At 41.3% G+C, this 18,510-nt stretch overlaps 1 protein-coding gene across 3 annotated transcripts; it reads right to left on the reverse strand.

Moving 5' to 3' along the window:
- Positions 1 to 1,231: 1,231 nt before the first annotated feature.
- Positions 1,232 to 18,470, reverse strand: galnt12 (UDP-N-acetyl-alpha-D-galactosamine:polypeptide N-acetylgalactosaminyltransferase 12). Of its 3 annotated transcripts, none has more exons than XM_077506893.1 (12): positions 18,384 to 18,470; positions 17,601 to 18,142; positions 16,761 to 16,930; positions 14,946 to 15,135; positions 14,691 to 14,876; positions 13,631 to 13,748; positions 13,364 to 13,540; positions 12,229 to 12,360; positions 12,027 to 12,128; positions 10,323 to 10,469; positions 10,065 to 10,201; positions 1,232 to 1,931 (listed from the first exon to the last, which is right to left on the reverse strand). In XM_077506893.1, exons 2-11 carry the CDS (start codon positions 17,933 to 17,935, stop codon positions 10,067 to 10,069), a joined length of 1,692 nt encoding a protein of 563 aa, XP_077363019.1. In that variant the 5' UTR covers positions 17,936 to 18,142; positions 18,384 to 18,470; the 3' UTR covers positions 1,232 to 1,931; positions 10,065 to 10,066. The 3 variants fall into 3 exon arrangements, with proteins under 3 accessions (XP_077363019.1, XP_077363020.1, XP_077363018.1); XM_077506894.1 differs by lacking the exon at positions 1,232 to 1,931 and adding an exon at positions 7,509 to 9,957; XM_077506892.1 differs by lacking the exons at positions 1,232 to 1,931; positions 18,384 to 18,470 and having other exon boundaries at positions 7,509 to 10,201; positions 17,601 to 18,358.
- Between the last annotated feature and the right edge of the window lie 40 nt (positions 18,471 to 18,510).

Here is an 18,510-nt window from a genome sequence, read left to right on the forward strand (position 1 = left end):
AGGAAGGAAGAAGACGGAAAAGAGGACGCATGCGTGCGTGCGAGTTGCGTCTTAACGCCGGCTGACGCGTTGTCGCCACATCGCGGGACACTTTGAAGCCGCCGGTCAACGCCGCGTCACCGACGGCACTCGGGTTCGAGGAGAGCGCCAAGTGACACCGCGTCGACGATCGGCGCGCTGACACTTCGAGGCTCGTCCTCGCGGGTGGACGGCCACGAGATTGCACGGAAAAAAATATTTAGAAAGGAAAAAAACAAAACAAAAAAACTGTCACTCCAATTCCACGCTATGAACGATGAGGGTATTCCGCTCGGCAACTTATCGAAAATGAGTGCGTTTAGCAGCATTATTTTCCATTTCTCTATTTAAATCCATGCTGGCAAATCCGATGCTCTTAAGATCTCTCACGCTTATATTTTATGCAGAGCCTTGCAGGTTTTTTTTTTAGGTTGTCGTCGTGCTGCTTTTTGAATAATTTAGCGCTAGTACGCCGCGCCGGGGATTAGCTTGGTACACGTCGGCATACATACGACGAATGTGAACATGCGCACAACTTTAAAAAAAAAAAAAAAACGTCATCGATAGGACTTGAAAGCGACACGCAGACAAATCAAGTCAGCAATTATGTCCTTAAATGAGTCATTCAGCCAAATATTTGAAGCACGGCCAGTCCGAACGACGACACGAGCCAGTACAGCGTGTTCGGCTTTCTTTTTATTCATTCCATTTGGGAAACAGAAAGAAAAAAAATATAGAGCTTCTGCTGCTACGCCATATTTCTGCCGCCGCATTATTCGCTGAACAGAGCGGGGAAGAGCCAAAAATATTTTGGTCGTCAAAGCCCCTCCCCCTCAAACCAATGAAAGGCATGAAAGATAGATGAGGACGCGTCATTCATATTTGATGGACGGCCTTTGGATGCATTTACCCAAAGCATCACACAACAAGACTCGTCAAATGGCTGCCGCAAACTGGTGTCGCTCGCATGCAATGGGAAGACAGAAGACTAAAAATTTAAAAAAAATACAATAAAAAAACTGAATAAAACAAAACGGCTGACTGAGAGAAAAGAAAATATTTGGGTCAAAGGTCAACATATGGGGAACAACAACAAAAATATGCGTGTGTATATTATTTATATATATATATTATAGTTTTGGAATGTTTCATTTTAGTTAGTTTTGATTTCAATTTGAGTTTTGTTTTTTAAATTTAGTTAGTTTGAATTAGTTTTCAGGGTAGTTTTGTTACTACTTTTTATTAGTTTTAGTTATTTAATAAATGCTTAGTTTTAGTTAGTTTGAGTATTAGTGTTGTTTTTTTTAATATGTATTACTTGTGCATAATATTTAAAAAAAAAAAAAAACACACCATGGGAGCGACGTCATCTGAAGGTGCTTTCCTATTGGCTGCTGCTAGATGACGTCACTTCTGTGTGACACACCTTCAACATGAACTTGCAAGACCTGGAGGTTAACTTGCAAGTGGCACGGATGTGGGATAAAAAAAAAAATGAAAAATTTGGAACACCATAAGTCTCATATCGTCACGCAAAATAATGAGCCTGAAGGAGCATCTGTGATGGCAGAAGGGTGTATGCGTGCGCGGTACACATTCCCCCTCTCCCATCAGCCATTAGATCAGTTGTTGTGGCCGTATCGATCGCACGCACGCACACGCGCGGTCTCTTCATTACGAGTCTCAGGGGCCACGCAGTCCACCTGCCACTCAACTCACTCACTCGGCCTCCACTTGATGGATTTTGTGTCCTTCCTCAAATCTTGTGTGTTTGCTCGTGGCTTAAAAAAAGGGGCGGGGGTGGAAACGAAAGAAAATTGTACCTGCTTCGATGTGCGTGTCACTGTGGTTTCCACGGCGACGGCGGAGAGAGACGTGACGAGCAGCGGGAGCGCGGCATGTTGATATTCCAGCTACACACGGAAAAAAAGAGAAAAAAAACAACAGTGAAGCAGCAATGGAAAATATCACAACAATGCATTGTTTTTTTTTTAATATTAGTTATTTCATTTATTATTATGCATTACGTATTTACTTGAACGTTGGATTGTTGTTTTATAAATGTCTTCATTTTGTGTGTTAGTTTTGTCTTTACTTTTTACAAAAATTTCCCAAATTGATTTTATATTGTTTATTTTATTTACTAAAAACATTATTTACACCAAAATAATTTTTGTTTAATCTGTAATTGTTTATATGTATTCTTTTTCTAATTTCATGTATTAAGTTGTATTATATTTATTAATAATTTCTCTCAAATATTTTATTTAAAAAAAATTACATAACACGACATTTAATATTTTTGTATAGTTTTAGGAAAATTACATAAGACAGAATAAACTTAATTCGACTTACATTAGATTTATTTTTAAAAAATCAATACATATTGACCAATTTATATGGTTTATATAGGTTTAAAAATTGACAATATAAACACATAAGGAATATTTGGGTAAAGTTGAATTTTAAGAGCCTTACAATAAGGAAGATTCTTAAAAAGTCATTAGAATTGTTTGAAAAATGGTGAGACATTTATTAAATATTTGCCCAGGAAGCAGCATGTAAACAACTAATTGTTGTACAATTGATTTGTTTACAAAGGAAGGTCCCACACGGGGGGCAGGACAAGATCGCACGGCTGCCATCCACCACGTGGGGGGTGCGAGGTGGCACGCGTAGCGAGCGCCACCAATTAGCACATCATCTGCTCTCCCGCTTCTCACAAAGCCATTTCCGGATCGCCGCCACACTGAGCCCGCTCGATGGCAAAAGGTCAGCGGCAAGGCTCAGTGGCGCCCCACTGTCACCGTGGACACCAATCCTCCACATTACCCCCCCATCGCATCTGTTAGATTTTTGCCAAAGCAGAGAGGAAACGTGCGTTTATAAAAAGATGTAAACGAAGAAATAAGGAAGAAGAGGAAGTGAAACCAAACAGAGCAAGAAAGGGAAAAAAAATAAGCACAGAATGAAGAAAGAAAAAGGTGGGTGGAAACCACAAATGAAGGAAGGACTGGGGGTGAAAGCAGAATGCACAAAAGATGGTAGGAAGGAAAAGGGAAGCAGGGAGCAAGGAAGGAAAGAAACATGGTCTGAAGCACAGGGAAAATGGAGGAAAGAAAAAAGAAATTTAGCAATAGATGAAAGGAAGCCACAAATGAAGGAAGGATGACAAAGATTGGGAAGGAAGGTATGAAGGTTATTAGTCGGAAGGAAGGAAGGAAGGAAGGAAGGAAGGAAGCAGGAAAAGAAAGAAATAAAGCAGGCAGCAAGGAAGGAAATAAAGAAATAAAGAAGGCAGCAAGGAAGGAAATGAAGAAGGCAACAAGGGAAGAAGGAAGGAAGGAAAAATAAAGCAGGCAGCAAGGAAGGAAATAAAGAAATGAAGCAGGCACCAAGGAAGGAAGGAAGGAAGGAAAAGAAAGAAATAAAGCAGGCAGTAAGGAAGGAAATAACAAAAATAAAGCAGGCATCAAGAAAGGAAAGAAGGAAAGGAGGGGCATTAAGGCAGAAGAAGGCAGGAAGGATGAAGGAATAAAGAAGAGTATGAGAACGAAATAGGAAGGTGAGAGCAAGAAACGGAAGGAGTGGGCAAATTGAAGCCCCAAGTGAAGGACAGATGAAAAGCAAAAGTGGAAGGGAAAGAAAACAAAAGCAGATAAGCAAGTAAGAAGGTAATAAAGGAGGGCATAAATAAGGAAGAAGACGAAGAAGGAAAGGAAAGGAAGCCACAAATGAAGGAAGGCTGAAAACCAGAACGTCAGCAAGGACTCATGTGGCAGGTGAAAAAGAGAAGCAAAGAAGGAAAAGGGGAGAGAAGGACAAGGGAAAGATGTGGCAATGAAAGATGGAAGGAATGGATAAATGCAGCATAGGAAGGAACAAAGTCAGGACTGAAGGAACACTTGAGCAAGGAACGAAGGAAGTTAAGAAAGAATGTAGAAGCAAAAAAGGAGGATTAAAAAAAGGAAGGAAAAGGGAAAGTTGGCGCAAGGAAGGAATGGAAGCTGAAAGGAAGGACAAAAAAGAAGGCAAGACATCCGGAAGGGAAAATGAGGCATCTTCATACTGAGCTGAGCATGGCTACCATACAACAAGAACATGCTAACAATGCTAATGCTAACAGGCATAGAGAAGACCATCACATTTGATGACAATTTCACGTGATATGAAGTCAAATAAACGAGCTTGAGCCAAGAACGATGACGTCGCATTTGCATGTGCGGCCCATTTGTTTTCTTTTGCCCGTCTGACCCGCCGCATTATCATCACATCAGCAAAGATTTATGCAGGAGTGCGATTTCACGAACCCTCGCACATGGCGCCGAGGACAAAAAAAAATAAATAAATAAATGGATTACTCGAGCGAGCTCGTTCATTTTCTGGCTGGAGAATCTTCCAAAAAAAAAAACACAAAAAAATGAGTCGGTATTCAGAAATGCGCCAGTTTTTTGTTGTTGTTTTTTGCAGTAATTGCTCTTGCTGGACGGCCACGAGGAGGGAGGGAGGAGAGCGGCCTCGGCGGACTGATGAGGCGTTTAATTCACACACTCTGACAAGCATTTGACCTGCATCGCTACACCAAGACGAGGGGCGGGGGTTGGGGGGGGCGAGACCCTCGAGAGACAGGATGGAATTCAATTTAATCACATGCCGGCAAATGTGGGAGTCAAAGTATTTAGCGCGGTCAATCGGGGGGGGGGGGGGTGGTGTCGAGGTGAGAGACCCCGTTCGGGCACCTGGGACCAGGTGTGAGGGAAAACCGCGAGGAATGATCAGGGGGAATTTGGGAAACGACGGAAATAGAACAGCAGGGGAAGGCAAAATGCTATAGCAGCAAGGGAAGAAAATCACAGATGGGAAGCATTATGGAAATATCGGGGAGAGTGAAAGGACAGAAGATTGAAGTAAAACTGGTCAGACCACAACAGGAAATGTAAACCAGAAACCAACATCAAGGAAGAACCACAACAGCATTGATTGGATCCAGAATATTTTAAACAAAAAAAATGTGAAGAATGTTTCCATCAAGACCAGGCCAAAACTTTCGCAACTTCTAAACACAGCTGGTGTCTCTCTTCAAAAACAAACTTGTATAACTCGGGGTATGATGTACTTTTGTAGTCTAATAATTGAGTAGAATACTCTGAGAACAGCAGTAATATTTAAAGTGACATGACAAAAGTCATATTTAGGATACTATAACAAGAGTAATATTTGAAGTACCATAAAACTGCTACATTATTTCATAAAATTGTGTCACGTTCATTAGCATTATGCTAATAGTAAATTTGCTAGCCTCTCACTAATTCCTTCCCATCTCGTCAAGATGATTACATTCTCGGGCGTGGTTAGCAATTGTCGCTAATTTCAATTTATCTTACAAGAGAGAGACCAGATACCCAAAATTCAAAAACCGGGTACGCTACAATTTTGCTCAAAACCCGAACCTGGTCAAACGAGGGAGCGTGAAGGGAAGCCATTTTAACAGGCACTCGGGCGCAAGCATCAAGTGTGATGCTAAAGCTAATGCTTGTTGGAGAAACACATGAAACGTATGTTTCTCGGCTAGATCACGTCATTTATGTCAAGACATGGATGGGGAAGGAAAAAAAAAAAAAAAAAAAAGTGTCTTTTGGTTCCACATCCTGTAAAAACAAATCCAAATCTGATTTGGACATGTTGATATGTGGCCTCACGGAATTGTTCCACCAGCACGTAAACGCCAACCGGAGCTTCTCTTAAAAAGAATCTTAAGAATGTGGGACTCGCATGTTTGTCGCCGAAAGTGTGTCATCTAATGTATGCAGCCGCAGCTCCTGAGCTCTTCTGGGTATTGGGGATTACATCAAGTGAAGCGACATGCAGTGGAGAAACGGCCCGGTCGCCCTGACAACTGAAGCCGAAGCATTTCCAAAGACTCGAGCCATGGGGAGGCTTGTTTTGCATGATCATTAAGGACACGTATGTGCTATGGGAGACGGGCGCGTCGTGTTCTGCCACCTCGCATTAAAAGCCACGCGCGAGGAAAGAATCACGCGCGTTTCGCATGGATGCGCCCAAAAGATTAAAGACTGGCGCGATGGATGGCGGGAGCCGAGCGGGTGGAATCGAATGGAAGGAAGTGGGTGAAGATTCTGCCAGTTTTGAAATCAAGGAAGGATTTGGTCTCTCGCGTTGGGTGACGTAATGAAATTAGAAGCACCAGGCCGTCATCTTGAAAATGCAGGAAAAGCAGCAGACTCGCGTCGCTAATTAGCAAAAACCGCCAGGTCTTCCCTTTTCGGTCACTCTCACTTGTTATTGTGGGAATGCTGCATTCCCACATATGTTATCCAGCTTTTTATTCGCCACAATTTTTTGCCGTGTAATAACTCCCACATAATACTTCCGATTTACACTGTTCAAATTTCAACTTGCTTCAAAAATTCACGCCATCTTGGGAATATCTCGTCTGATTTCACAGTACTTACAGTATTTGCACAATTTAATGTTAAATATCAATTTTTCCCCCCATTCATTTTCAATGGGACTAACATCAAACATTTTCTAAGTCCCTTTCCACGGCCACTTCCATACATACAATTTGTCATCATTAACAGCTCTGTGATACTGCTCAGTGGCACACTTAGTAAAATGCATTGTCCAGTAACCAGGTGGTCACAGGTTCAAATCCCACCTCTGACTGTACACTTCTTCCTACTCCCTTTGAACATGTAAACTGTCACTAATGATTCGATAAGTTTCTTCTTTCTTTTAAATTTCTCTTAATTTTTTTTCTGCTACTTGTTTATATCTTCAATGAACAAACAAAGAAAACATTGCAAATGTATCGATGGCAATTATGCGAAGTGATTAAATGTACACCAGCTATCTTAGTTCCACTTTTCCATCTAAATGAATGGAGGGTACTTTCAGATAACACTTTTACATTTAAATAGGCCATTAGTCATGATTTTCAACAAGCCAAGTTGGCTCACATGTTAAATACTTGCCTGGCGTTACGGCGACAATGCAAGAGCGTTGGTTCAAATCTCGCTTGGGACAATTTTATTAGCATTCAGCTTTCAGCATTCCCACGGAATTTCACTTTGTCTAGTTGTTCATATTTCTTGGACAGGTTGTGACTACAAAGACAAATTCCTCGTGTGTGTTTTTTTTGTTGTTTTTTTTTACATTGATGGCCAATAAATCAGATCCTGAAAAAGGAGTTTGAAACTGCATTAAAATGCCACAAGGTGGCAGAAAAGCCTCTAAAACGGAGAGGATCATATAACACCAACGGCGTACAGCTAGCATGTACACACAAAAAAAAAAAAAAAATCATGTTACTTCAATGTATTCCATTTCTTAAAAATCATGATTTGAGATGAAGTCAAGACTGGGTTTTTTATTATTATTTTGCACTGATCGTATTTATTTTAATTTTACTAAAATAATTGTCATTTGTTTTACTTGACGCCATAACACATAAACAAGACACATACAGATAAGGTTCAGATTTATTGCACCGACACCAGGTACAAAAAGACGAGGGCCCGACCGATCTCTTTTATAATTGGCAAAAATCTGTTTGTTTGTTTTTTTGTTTTTTTGCCAATTATTTTTTTTCTATTTTCCACAAATATTCAACTCACACTTCCAGTTATATTTTTTTTCCACAAGTATTCAACGCCCCCACACAAAAAAATAAAATAAAACAATATTTATCGGACAATATTTTCCCCCGATTTCTCTCTGCGTTGTAAAATTTGTAACATTAAAACAATCAATTGTTCTGCCCTTAATTCAATCATGATTGCTGTATACTTGTAAACATTAACGGTTCAACTCAACTTGATTTATATAGTGCCTTCAAACATAGTTATTTTACTAATTATATATATTTTTTAAATTGATCGGCCGGTTAATCGGTTATCGGAATCTCGGTCGGGCCCATGAAGACATGAAATTGATTTTCCTTTTCACAGTAAACATCATAAAAGGCCACCACGGAACCTGACATGTTACACACCAGCAGTTTGTAATTTAACAGCTTAAAAAAATATAATATATTTTCAGACCAATTAAACTGCAAATAAAAAAAGAAATAAAAAAAATTCTGCGAGTGCTTCAGTGGTAAAAATATTTCTGCCACCGTGATTAAGCTCACCACCGCTGCGGACTTTACATTCACAATCAATCGGAAAAAAAAAAATTCTATCAAAGTGCAACGTATGCGAGTTCCTCCGAGGCCCGTGAAGGTGAACGCCGACGAGGAGGTCATCCAAATTCCTTCCATCCAGATCGTTAAAAAAAAAAAAAAAAAAAACACACCATGCACCTTTACGAGAAAATCAAATCTCGTGCTGAAGGAGGAGGCAACGTCCAAACAGTTTTTTGGGAGTGTCGAAAATATCAATTGGGCTCGCCATCTGCTGTGGCGGCACCCCAGAGACGCCCGTCGGCCTCATTTCACAGCGGGACCGGCGGCGGCGCCTCGGGGGCGTCCCGGACGTCACACGACTGACCGCGACTTCACAAGCTCCACATGCTACTTTGTTTTGCTCGTCAACAACAACAACAACAAGATGGACCATCATGAGTTGCTAAACAGGCACGCATGGGTGAGGCTCAAAATGGACGAGAAGAAAGGAGGGAAGTCATCGAGACCGCAATGACAAAGAGACGCCAGTAGATGGTGATGTCGCATCGCTTTGGATTCGAGGAGGGTCAAGATTAAGATCTCCGTTTATCATATCGACAGGTAAGTTAGATACGTTTAGGCAACTAGTATGAGGTGTGACAAAAGCAAAATAAAAAAAAATAAATAAAAGTAAAAATAATAATAATAATAATAATAATAATAATAATAACCTGCTTGTTTCTTTCCACATTAAAGGCTCATTTTTGATTCCAAAACTAGTTGCCAATTTTTTGGTCCATGTCATAATATAATAAAGAGATGATACGTTTTTATGGTTTCACACCCATAACGGCCCACTGGGGAAGCCACATGGGCTGTGACAAAAAAAAAATCAAAAAATCATTTTAACGCCCCTGAGTTGTAGATGGTGCATGACACAGTAATTGTCACCATCTCAAAAATAATGGCCTAAGTCATGCTTTAACAGACACAAAAAATAATAATATAATCAGCATTTGGTTCTTTTTTTTTTCTCCTGTGTATTTTCTGAAAAGAAAAAAAAAAAAAAAGAAAAAAAATATGACTTAGCCCATTATTTTAGGAGATCAACAAAATATTGCTTTCATAGAAACAACCAGGTGAGAAGGACCAGAAAAGAACAAATTAAAAATATATAACACATATTTATATATACACATTTATATATACACATTTTAAAACAAAGAATGGAATGAAAATGGGGACAATAAAGGAAATAGGAAACTAAATTCAAATGAGAAAAAAAAAATCCAAGAAATCTCTTTTTTTAAAGGAAAAAAATAAAACGAAGAAAAAGGAAAACTAAAAATACAAAAATGAGACAAAAGTTAAAAAAAAAAACTTTTTTTTTAAATAGAGAAAAAGGGTGGAGGAAAAAAAAGCATGAAAAATTAATTTAAAAAAATAAAAAATAAAAATAAAGAGGAACCAAAACAAAACAAATGGACTGGGAAATAAATTAAAGAAAAAATAATATTATAAAAAATGACTTCAAAAAAGAAAGACTTATTAAGATGTAAAAAAAAAAATTCAAATAAAAGGCTTTCCTTTGAGTCTTTTGCAGCTGCACACCCAAAAAGGTAAACGAAAAAAAAAAGAAAAAAAATCCCTTTCAGTGTGGAAAATTCCTCAAACTGCTCCCCAGTTTGTCCAATAAAAGTCTGAGGACCTTGGGCGCCCTCTGGAGGACAAACCCTAAACACTCTTCAACTCGTCCATTAGCAGAAAAAATAAATTAAATCCACAAGGCGGCAGATGAAAAATAAGTATATCCCCTTCAAAATTCAAAAAGCACTGGTCATAATCAAATCATCAAATCCAGCTGCAGTCATGAAAGAGTGCAAAAAAAAGAAAAGAAAAAAAAAGAAGAAGATAGCGGTACCGTTAGAAGCTGTGAAAGAACCACTTTTGGCGCGGGCTTCCCGAGCACGGCCGCAGCGCCGGCACCGGCACGCCGTCGGCCATCTTGTCCAGCGCTTCCACGCAATTCTTGCTGGCCACGTGCAGCAGGGTGCCGTCCTACGAGCAACCACAAAGACATTTGGCTCTTTTCTACTACCAATTACACGGTGGATATAAAGTGTTTTTTTTTTTTTTGTTTTTTTTTTAGGGTGCGCTTTAAACATGCCCACATACTTACCTGGAAGAGAAACTCCTGGTGCGAGAGTACGGGCTGGGTGCGTTTGCCGCACTTCTGCACGGTCAGGTAGGTGCTGACGACGTCGCCTTCCACGCACAGGTCGCCCATGTTGTGATGGATGGCGCCATCCGATGAGTACTCGAAGAACTGCGGCCGGCGACAGGAACTTCATCATCGAGTTGTCGCCGCGGCGTAATCACACATGACCACGTTTCCACGCTAGGGCTGAACCGCTGATCTGAATATATATGTGACTGGGATAGCGTGCAAGCCGTGGAAATCCCAGAACGGCCATCTTGCTGCTCCCATCTTTCTACTAAGTACAGTCTCAAATGTTCTCCAATTTGGATACTGTAAGTGTATAGGATCGTATACCGAGAAAACGTTTCTTGGGAGGAGCAATATGGCCGCCTCGCGGCTTCAAAAGTCTTCGTCTATCAGCTATCCAGTCATACACAGGGAGTCCTCGAGTTACGTTCATACGCTAGGCTAGCTAAGAATTTAGACTTAAGTCAAATTTCCCCATTAAAGTCAATATTTACATCAAAATAATTTGCATTAAAAATCTAAAATACATTCAAATAAACAAATAAAAAAATAAGATGCTGTCCGACTGTCGCCCAAGTCTTCGCCTATGTTCGTGAGTGTCGCTCCTTTCGGCGATGTTTATGATGTCTAGCGTTGTTTCCATGGTAACTGCTTTTCTTTTGGCTGGACCAACATTGATGGAAGATGTCGCTTTCTTCTTCTTGGGGGCCATGAGGTGGAAAAAAAAAAAAAAAAAAAAAAAAAAAAAAAAAAAAGGGGCGAAAAAGCCAAAGATACTCCCACAAGTGCACAAACGCTAGCACTAGCTAAGGGCTAAATAGCGGACGAGGGGAAAACACTGCAGACAAGGAGCCAAAATGGTGGACGGGGCCAAAATGGTGGACCGGGCGAGTGCGCCTTAACTCGAGGACTCCCTGTATTCAGGTCAGTGGCCTGAACCATTTTGAAAAATAAGCTAATGGGGTATCTGCCACGGAAGAGGCGGGACGTGATGTTGCACATCAGTTTGTTTCCAGTCCGGGTTGCGAACGCGCAACCGAGGGGCACAAAGTCGGAAGTATTTTTGACGCAGCCCACATGTCGCAAACCGAACCGGAAACAAACTGATGTTCAAAAACAGTCCCGCCTCTTCCATGGCACATACCACATTGCGATGACAATTTCAAATGTGATCATTTTTCAACATCTTCTTCCCATGTGATTTTTTTTTTTTTTAACAAATACAAGCAATACATTCATTGGTATGACAAATAAACAACAATATGTTCTTTGGGATATAACGCACTTGTTTAGAATCCATCTCAGGGGGCGGCCATTTTCTTCTTCACTGTGCCAGGCGGGCTCAGATAACGACCAATCACGTCTCACCTGGGCTTGGTCATGTGGCGCTCATAAGCTGAGCCGTGATTGGTCGTTCGCTGAGCCCTGAGCAAATGTGATGTCATTTTCAGTGACAAAATGGCCGCCTCCTGAGATGGATAAAAACAGGTGCCATTTTGCTGCTCAATTCACGCTCCATAAACAGAATATGAATCGGAATGTTGGGTTTAAACTAGTGGGGACAAAAAGAACATATTATTGTGAAGAAATGTAAAAATAATAATATAAAAGAATCATGTTTTTTTTTTGGTTTCAATAGTGTGTTGTGTTGCCAACCTGGTTCTGGCCCATTCCATGGCAATTATACAAAATCACTCGTTTGTTCTCGCTTCGAGGGTTGTAGTCCAAGCAAAAATCCTTCTTGCCGACACTTTTTAGCTAATAAACAGACAGATAAAAACATTTTTTTTTTTTTTTTTTTTTTTTTTTTACAAACCGACATCATGATCAAAAAGTGAGAGTTGCCACCGTTTCTCACCATTCCGAAAAATCCTGGTCGATCCTCGGGGACGTAGAGTTCGGGGTAAATGTTGTCCAGGTACCACCTGAAGCTTTTGCAGCCCAACATCTCCCGCAGCTGACGACGCTCCGACACATCTCCGAAGTTCTCCTGAAAGACAACAGGCGCTCGTTTTGCAAGGTCTCTGTGAGAAAGGCCTTCATTTCGCAGGAAAAAATGGAGTCATTTTTTAGCCTCTCAGTGTGAAAGAGGTGGTCAATTTTGTGAAGGATGCAGTCATTTTACAGGATATCTGTATGAAAGAGAATGAAAATTTGCAAGATCTCTGTGTAAAAAAAAAAAAAAAGGGCTGTCATTTATTTGTCAATAGCTCTATGAAAGAGTTCAGTTTACAAGACCTTTATGTGAAAGAAGCGGCCATTTTGCAACATCTCAGTGTGAAAAAGTTGGTCATTTGCACTTTGTGTGAAAGAGTCAGCAAATTTGCAGGATCTCTGCGTAAAAAAAAAAAAAAAAAAAAAAAAAGGTTTTCATTTATATCAGTAATTCTATGAAAGAGTTTAGTTTACAAGATCTTATCGTGACAGAAGTGGCAATATTGCAACGTCTCCGCATGAAAAAGTTGGTCATTGCCAATTTGCAGCATCTCTGTGTCAAAAAAAGGTTTTCATTTATTTGTCAGTAGCTCTATGAAAGAGTTCCGTTTCCAAGACCTTTATGTGAAAGAAGCGGCCATTTTGCTACATCTCAGCGTGAAAAAGTTGGTCATTTGCACTTTGTGTGAAAGAGTCAGCAAATTTGCAGGATCTCTGCGTAAAAAAAAAAAGGTCATTTTGCAAAATCCCTGTATGAAAGATACGGTCATTTTATGGCATCGCCGTGTGAAAAAGTCAGCCAATTTGCATGATCTCTGTGTGAAAGAGATTTTTTTTTTTTTTTTTTTCCCCCGCCAGGAGCCGCTGTCGCACTCACAAACCGAACTGGAGATTTCCGGATATCACAAACATGCGATTGTTTTCCCGTTCTTCCGAACAGGAGGCTCGCACGCGTCACCCGATCCTGCCGGCGCAAGCTTGATTACACCATCGACACCCGACAGGTGACACCCGCTGACGCCTTGGTCGCGGCCGACACGCGCCAGCGGCAGACTCACCCCTCGGGCGTGCCGGTTGCGGTGGTAGTAGACCTCCTTGTGCTGGTCCAGCCAAACTTCCACCGCGCGCACACTGTTGGACAGCGCCTTCTTGCGCGAGTACGGCGCAGCCTTGGGGAAGACGTGGCCCACGTGCGAGCACGGGTGCACCTCCAGGCTGCCGCCGCACTGCCAGATCTGAAACGGAAATATGTTGTTTTATTTATTTATTTATTTATTTATTTTAAGTTGAAATTCGAGTGGAGGCAAGGTGAAACGTTTTCTTACCCGGAAGGAGAATTCCAGGTTCTCGCCTCCCCACACCTCCATGCCCGTGTCGTATGTGCCCAAGTGGGTGAAGTAGCTCTTATTCACCGCAAACAAACCACCCGCCATAGTGGGAGACCTGAAAACAGGAAAAGCGGTGGTTATTTAACAATCTCTCCGTGCGAAAGGGGCGGTCATTTCATATGGTCTCAGTTTGGTAGACATGGTTATTTGACATGATGTCTGAAAGAGGCAGTTTTACAGGATTTTTCTGTGAAAGAGGCAGTCAGGGTCTCAGTGTGAAACCTGGTCATTTGGCAGGGTCTTACCAAAAAGAGGTGGTCATTTTGCTGGGTTGCTGCATGAAAGAGGAACCCAATTACATAGGCTCTCTACGATGTAAAAGAGTCCTTTTACACCACGTCTGTGTGAAAGAAGGTGTCATGTTGTAGTGTCTCCGTGTGAAAGACGCGGTCATGCTGTAGGGTCTCCGTGTGAAAGACGCGGTGATTATCAAGGATTCCTGCTTGAAAGAGGTAATCGGTTTACAGGATCTCTGTTTGAAAAGGTGTGGCCATTTCACAGTGTCGAAAACATAATTTTGCCGGGTCTCAGTGCGAAACGTGGCCAATTTACACAATGTCTGTGTGAAAGAGGTGTTCATGTTGTAGGGTCTCCGTGTGAAAGACGCGGTGATTCAACAGGATTCCTGCTTGAAAGAGGAAATCGGCTTGCGGCTTAATCGGTTTGAAAGGCGTGGCCATTTCACAGTGTGGAAGACGTATCATTTTGCCGGGTCTTAGTGTGAAACTTGGCCAATTTACATGACCTCTGCATGGAACAGGCGGTGACTTCATAGGAATTCTGTGTGAAAGAGGAGGTAGTTAAACAGGATCTTTGGGTAAAAGGGGTGTTCATTTCGCAGGTTGTCTGCAGAATAAAAAAATATTCTAAAACGAGCAACTACTTCAGAGGATATCTGTGTGAAAGAGTTGGCCATTTGACAAGATCTGCGTGAAAGTCGTTTTGCAGTATCTCCATGTTAACAAGGTGGCATTTCCCGCCTTTTTTCGGAGCGCACCTGATGACGTCGATGGGCGAACGGCGGCGTTTCCGCTCGTGCTCCGGCACCACGTGCCACGTGAAGACCATCCCCCAGTTGAAGCCGCCGATCTGCGGCTCGCCGGAGTTGCCCAAATATTTGAAGGTGTTCCAGTCGATGGAGTCGATGACGGGACACACCACGGCCGTCGGCTCCTCCTTGATCCTGGCGGGGCGCGAGGGTTCGTTACGACGTGCGACGTGACGCGGCGCGGCGGGAAGGTGTGGCCGGTACCTGCGGAGAAGAGGCTCCAGCCAACCCTGGTGGCACTCGCAGTGGCAATCCAGGAAGGTCAGAACGTCGCCCGTGCTGAGCGACGCCCCCAGCAGGCGGGCTCGCACCAGACCCTCCCGCTTGGTGGCCCGGATCAGGCGCACCTTGCGCAAGGCGGACAGGTACTTCTCCAAAGGCTCCTTCAGGTGATCTTCATCAAAAATTCAATTCCAATTTCAAGATTATTCATACTAATTTGTTGTTTACATTTAGACATTTACACCTTTTTACATTTTAAAATAACTTATTTAATAAATTTTCTTTCATCCAAAAAAAGGAATCTGCTTAATTATTATTTCAAAGAATTGTATTTGTCTTAATATTTTTTATGTTTAAACATTTTCTTGTTTTATACCAAAAATAAATAAAATGAAATTTCACAGTGCACATGGTGCACTCCAATTTCAAGTTTTTGCCAACATCAATAAATATATATTATACATATATAATGCATTATAAATTGTTTGGTCCAAAAGGAACTTAGATAATTATAGTTTTTCTTTTTTTTCTATTGGTCTTAATATTTTTAAATGCTTAAACATTTTCTTGTTTTGTACCAAAAAATAAATAACCGTGATTTCAATTTTTGCCAAATACCTTTTTACATTTTAAAATAACTAATTTAACAAATTTTGTTTCCTCCGAAAGGAACCATGCATAATTATAGTGTGTGAAAGAATTTTATTTGTTTTGTTTTTTTACATTTAAACATTCTTTTTTTGTACCAAAAAAATAAATAATCATCCTGGTGCACTCAAACTTCAAGTTTTTGCCAACATAAATAAATAAATAAATAAATAAATAAGTACTGTATTATAAAGTCAGTTTGGTCCAAAAGTAACTTTCATAATTATAGTTGTTCCATTTTTTTAAATTGGTCTTAATGTTTTTAAATGCTTAAACATATTCTTGTTTTGTACCAAAAAAAAAAATAGTAATAATCATTTGAATAATCATGATTTCAATTACTGCCAAAATAATCGTGATTATTTTTTTTCCATAATCCAGCAGCCCTCGCTAGTTACAGTTTAGTTAGTTGGGGTTTTTTTTGCCCACCTGCATTTATTTTTTAATTAATACCAGTATTGTGATACTTATGTAACTCATTTCATTTAAAATGAAATGTATATACTTACAATTGAGTTGTGTTTTTTTCTGCCCACCTTCATTTATTTTTAAATATCAATATCAGTATCGTGATACTTGTCATACAACTCATTTCATCTCATACGAAATGGAAAATTGGACCTTCATTTATTTTTTTAAATATCAATATCAGTATCGCGATACTTGTCATGCAACTCATTTCATCTCATACGAAATGTTATGTGACAAGTATCGCGATACTGATATTGATATTTAAAAAATTAATGAAATGAGTGAAATGAGTGAAATGACAAGTTTCGTGATACTGTTATTGATATTCAAAAAAATAAATGCAGGCAGGCAAAAAAAAAAAAAAAAAGTTGAAATAATCAATTTTCAAAATTATTCAGATTTTGTGTTGCAATGTTCACTGCATTTTCTTGTTTTGTTTTTGACTTTAATGGAACAAACGCACCGACACACCTGCGACGGCATGCAAATAATTGGAGGATCTGACAAGTCCTGATCAACTTGTTTTGAAGCACATCAGTGGCAGAGAGCTGCAATTTTCCATTCATTTCAACCTTTGTGATGACCAAGTCCAGACAGTCGAGCTTGATTCGTCAGCTGACGGGATATTGCGACGCGTGGCCAAAACTACTTTTTGGGAGCCCGCGAACGAACGCTCACCTCGCTCGCTGAAGTCGTCGACGAGGATCAACTCCTTGAGCAGGATGTCGGGCGATGTCTCCAGCACGCTGTGGACCGTCCGCAGCAGCGTGGACCAGGCCTCGTTGTAGAAGGCGATCACCACCGACGTGCTCGGCAGCGAGCCGTAGTCGTAGTGCACGTCTCGGCACCTGCCGTGGATTGAGGTTCAAAAATGCAAAGCAAATTAATACATTAAAAAAAACGGAGTTGAAAAATTCAGCTGTCAAGAAAGAAGAAGAAGAAAGAAAAAAAAAGACTGTCTCCATTTGTCATTTTGTCTTGCAAAGCAAACTGGAGTAGATCATGACAATGTTGTGCATATCTGTAAATTGAAGCAGAAATCATTTGTCAATCAAATAATTCTGAATCGAAAATTGTTTGAATCGAGATTCGAAAATCGATTCTGAATCGAATCGAATCGTGAGACAGTCAAAAGATTCCCAGCCCTAGTATGTAGTGATGGAAGAATGTCGATTTGTTGTGTTTGTATTGTATTGGTGTTCATGTTTTATGGTATGTTTAATAAAGTTGAATCGAGTTGATTTGAGTTGAGAGTAAAAGGAGTGCCGGTTTCAAAGAATGTTTGGCTTCCATTCAGGGTCACGATTTTTGACATTTGCGTTGAAAAATTCAGCTGTCAGAATGTGTGATGAGAAAGACACAAGGACACATTTTTTGGTGTGAATGGTTGACTCTCAGCACTCAGTGTGATTACTGTACAGTACTTGACTCTTTAGCATTTAGCCAGGACACACAAGGGCAAGTTTTCAGGTGAATTCCCGACTCTTCTCTCCCCGCGTTGTTTCTAAAGTTACTCACAGCGGGTTCCACCTCTCGGGCAACCGTCGGTGCAGTGAAATCTTGTCGCTGACGTAGATGTTGATTTGATGCTTGGAGATGCTCTCTTCCTGCTTCAGCTTCTCGTCGTCGCTCAGCGTCAACTCCACGGCCCTGCCCAGCGTCCCGGGGGCATTCGGGTCCTCCGGGGGCTTCTCGTACACCGGCCTCTTCGGGTCCGGCTGCTCCGGCTCGTCCGTCTCGGCAGCGTCGGCAAGGTCGAGCTCTCCGAAGTCGCCGAAGTAGACGAAAAGACAAGCCAACACGGCGGCGCCGCCGAGGAAAAGTTTGAGTCGCTTCCGTCGACAGAAGGCCATGTCACCGTCGTCGTCGTCGTCGTCGTCGTCGTCTTCCTGGTCGTCGTCAGCCGCGCGAGGCGTTCGCCGCTCCGGCTGCCGCACGGGAACGTCCTCGGTCGACTTTTGAGTCACTTTTCCGTGGCTCGCCGCCAAAGCACTTCGAGCGGCTTCATCGGCAGCGCTTTTACTCCTCCTCCTTCTCCTCGCTCTCCTTCGACATTCATTCTAACGAGACACATATAAATGGATTAGCCGACGTGGATTAATTATTTACCCAGATTAGCTACCCAGGTGGTTGGTTATTTAGCACGAGTAAATGAGTCCATCGAGGTCAATTCTAACTTTGGCGTGAGATTTAGTTAGTTCACGCTATTGTAGATGGTGCGGATGTTGACTAGTTTCGCTTCCGCCTGTATTTCACAATAAAACAACAGTTTTGTTTTTTTAACGATTTTTTTTTTCTTACCTAATAATACAACAGGGCTGGGCCATCTCGGCCCTCGACGGCCGGAATCCTTGCAGGTTTTTCGTGTTTCCCCGTCCCCAACGCAGCTGACATACGATCAGCTAATCAGCAAGCTCCGTATAAGCCT

The sequence above is a fragment of the Festucalex cinctus genome, chromosome 19 (assembly GCF_051991245.1).
Source record: "Festucalex cinctus isolate MCC-2025b chromosome 19, RoL_Fcin_1.0, whole genome shotgun sequence".
Taxonomy (NCBI): domain Eukaryota; kingdom Metazoa; phylum Chordata; class Actinopteri; order Syngnathiformes; family Syngnathidae; genus Festucalex; species Festucalex cinctus.